The sequence below is a fragment of the Chaetura pelagica genome, unplaced genomic scaffold (assembly GCF_000747805.2).
Source record: "Chaetura pelagica isolate M959 unplaced genomic scaffold, ChaPel_1.0 scaffold363, whole genome shotgun sequence".
Taxonomy (NCBI): domain Eukaryota; kingdom Metazoa; phylum Chordata; class Aves; order Apodiformes; family Apodidae; genus Chaetura; species Chaetura pelagica.
Genome location: NW_009952720.1, coordinates 2,961,985 through 2,965,254, shown reverse-complemented (window position 1 = coordinate 2,965,254; position 3,270 = coordinate 2,961,985). Strand labels below are relative to the sequence as shown.

General features: G+C 46.9%; 1 protein-coding gene across 1 annotated transcript in view; it reads right to left on the bottom strand.

Annotated features, from left to right (window-relative positions):
* The window catches only part of CACYBP (calcyclin binding protein), a 5,648-nt gene extending 5,140 nt beyond the window's left edge, over positions 1–508 (bottom strand). Inside the window, exon 1 of the mRNA XM_009994691.1 lies at positions 425–508. Within this exon, the coding sequence (XP_009992993.1) occupies positions 425–508 (84 nt within the window). The remainder of the gene's footprint in view (positions 1–424) is intronic.
* Between the last annotated feature and the right edge of the window lie 2,762 nt (positions 509–3,270).

The following is a 3,270-nucleotide window of genomic DNA, read 5'->3' as shown; positions in this document are numbered from 1 at the left end:
GAGCCTCAGCCCGGGCTGTGGGGCGGAGGGGGGGGGGGGTTCCCCAGCACCAGCGGTGCCCGCCTTGCCCCTGCAAAGCAGGTCGCCCCTGTAATTAGGGGCAATTAGGGGCTGTAATTAGCTGTGCAGCACTCACAGGTTGGGCAGCAGAGTGTCCTGGTGCTGCTGGACACGACCCAGCGGGAGGGACCTGCATCAGCAGCCCTGCCAGGTCCCTGCAGGCCCCGGCTGCTGCTCCAGCCAGGGAAACAAGCACCTCATCCCCAGCTCTGTTTGCATTTCCGTTTATTTTTACAATATTTTACCGTTCACACAATGGTAACAAGGTACTGATCCAAACGGGTCGGTAACAGTTAGAAAAGTAAACATTCGTTGTGACCGTGTACATTGAATTGCACTTTTTAATAACAGGCATCACACTCACATTTTCCATATGACACTTTAAATAATACGTGGATCTGTTGCACAAGAGCTGGCAGTACTGAGCTGTTCTCAGGGAAATTGCCATGGTGCCCGTTTTTGCTGACTCTTTAAGGATTTGCACACTTGGGACACACCCGGATGACAACTCCAAACATGGAAAACTTCCATGTAAATGGAGCTTTGGAGCTGCTCTGTTTTCCATCTGCTGAAGTGAATCCCCCTGGAATGGCAGACTCTGAGGGATCATGCTCATCAAACCCTTTCCTGGACACATCTTGTCCAGTTCAGGGAAGCCAGAGCATCTTCTGCCATGAGAAAGCAACACTTCCCAAAGCTCTTGGTCCAGTTCAGGGAAGCCAGAGCATCTTCTGCTATGAGAAAGCAACGCTTCCCAAAGCACAGCTTTTGAAGGTGCTGTCAGTACCAGTGGAAGCTCAGGGGTTACTGGGAGGAGGGAACTGGGATCTGGAGGAAAAATCTGAGAACATCTGCTCTTGTTTCCATGGGTAGGACCATCCACGTATTATATAAAATAGGAAAATAAGAGAAACTGAAAGGAAATTAGTACAGCCCAGGATTCAAATTGGTATCAAATCACACATGGAAGTTTACGACACCAAAATCCTTTAGATGTAATTCATCCCCCTTGTGATTCAGCTTCTTATATAGTATTCTATATATAAGATATAGTTTTCCAAAGATACAGATATATTCCTTTACAGGTTAAATAAAAGCAAGTCCCACCGAGTAAGAAAATAAGAGGAAGGAATGTCCTAATTCTCTACTGACATCTCTTTAATTTTTCAGGTAAAAATAGCATGAAATACATTCAGTAGCAAAGCAGTTGGAATCCAGGAGAGATGGAGAGAGCCCTGTGCTCCTGGAAGATGAACCTGTGTGTGTGGAGTCATGATCCTGAAACACATCTGGCTTGGGAAAGACAGGATCTTGATCAATGCTGAGTACATTGATCCAGCTGAAAATTCCTCCAGTTTCCCCAACCTCTATGGATCAGCCCAGGTTTAAAGGGTGCTGTGATGTTCAACAACCCTAAGGTGCAAACATCAGTGTCCCCCCTCCCCAGTGTGACCTGGGAGGAGGCAGTGGGACCCTTCCCCAGGGTATCAGCACAACAGATGGGGAAGGAATTGAGGTCAGGCCTTTGTGTTGGTAAGAAGCAGCAGCACCAGGTGCCCTGTGCCCACAGCTGCAGGGGGGCTCCAGCAGGGACCTGCTGCCAGCAACACCCGGCCCAGCCTGCAGGGAAACATCCCTGCCCACACCTTCCCTTCCCACAGCAACACCTGCCAAGGTTTTCCCTCCAGCAGCTGGAAGGAAACCAGCACTGTCAGGTGAGAGGGTTTGTTTGCAGTGCCAAAGGTGCTCAGGCTTGCTAGGTGAAAGAAGTGTGCCAATGATCCCTGAGTAACAGGCAACCAGGGAGGTGTAGTTCTCCCACACATCGAGCAGCTTCATGGGTTTCACTGCTACTGCTTCCTCAAAGGGAGCAGCCCTCCCTCTGCTGTGGAGATGCCTGACCTGTGCAGCTCCCTGCACTGACCCTGCACTGCCAGTGATCCAGGCTGGTACCCAGTCCCTGCAGCACCAGTTACAGCCAGTAATAGCCTGACTCTGCAGCCAGTGGGACACTCTCTGCTCTGTCAAGGGGCTGAATTCTTGCTGCTCTGGACTTGCTTTCTCTCTCCCTTGCTCCTTACAAAACAGCTGTTGTTATTTCCAGTGGTTTGCAACACCATGGCAGAGATGATAGCATCTGTCTGAAAGGAAATTTCAAGGGCCAACCAAGAGAAGTCCTTTAAAATGTGTGATGAGGAAAAAAACCCAAACAAAACCCATAACCTATGTAAACAATGTAACTCAGCTGTAGCAAATTCCAGAGTACCCTAACGGGTGGGCAGGAGAGGGATGTGTTTGTCAGCTCAGTACTGTCTGCAGGGCTGACCAGCTTTCCTGAGACTGGTTTTACTCAACATTAATGCACATGGACCTCAGGGATTTTGCAGTTTCTTGGATCAACACCACACATGTTTTCTATTTTACCCTTTTTAATTCTCTCTGGGCACATTAGGAATTTGTTAAAGTAAATTAAGCAAGTTCTATTACTTTAGAATATGGAGTTTGATTCACAAAGATAATAGGAGACTAGTTCACTGATGTACCAACTAAGATCAGCCTTGCTTCATTTATCCTGTAAAGTGTTACAGTCAAAGTAAAAATGACTTTTTAAAGTGAAAAAAGTACTTTCCCCCCATATTGTGCATCTCAGGAACAGACCAGAATCCAACGAGATAAAACAGTTCAACTAAAAATATGATTTGGAGGTAGGTCCCTAATCAAAGTAAAGGCTTCATTTCAGAACTCAGTGAAACAAATAAATTAGTTCCACACACATACTTATAAAATTCCAATCACTTTTAATACGACTTTGATGTAGTCACATACTTCTAATACTGACTGAGGAAAAAAAAACCCACAAAAGCATGAACCACTCCAGGCTTAGGAGCTTTTTTAGCTGTTCCAGTGCCACATGAAAAGAACATTTCCAGTGTGACTTTGCTGCCCAAGGAAGCAGCTCCCCCTGACAGGTCTGGGATGTGTGTGCACGTTGCTCCAACTCATTAACCCCAGATTTGTTTGCTCAGTTACCCAACAGCAGGGACAGTCAGCAGGCAGAGTTTGAGCTTGCCTGGTTTAGTCCTGCAGTTCTGCTGCTTTCCTGGTTTCTGAATATCATCACTATGCTGATCCACCAAGGTAATGCCATTGAGCTGGTTTCTTACTCTTTCAGTAACTTTTGAGAATTTCCAGGCCCTTCCAGATGCCTCT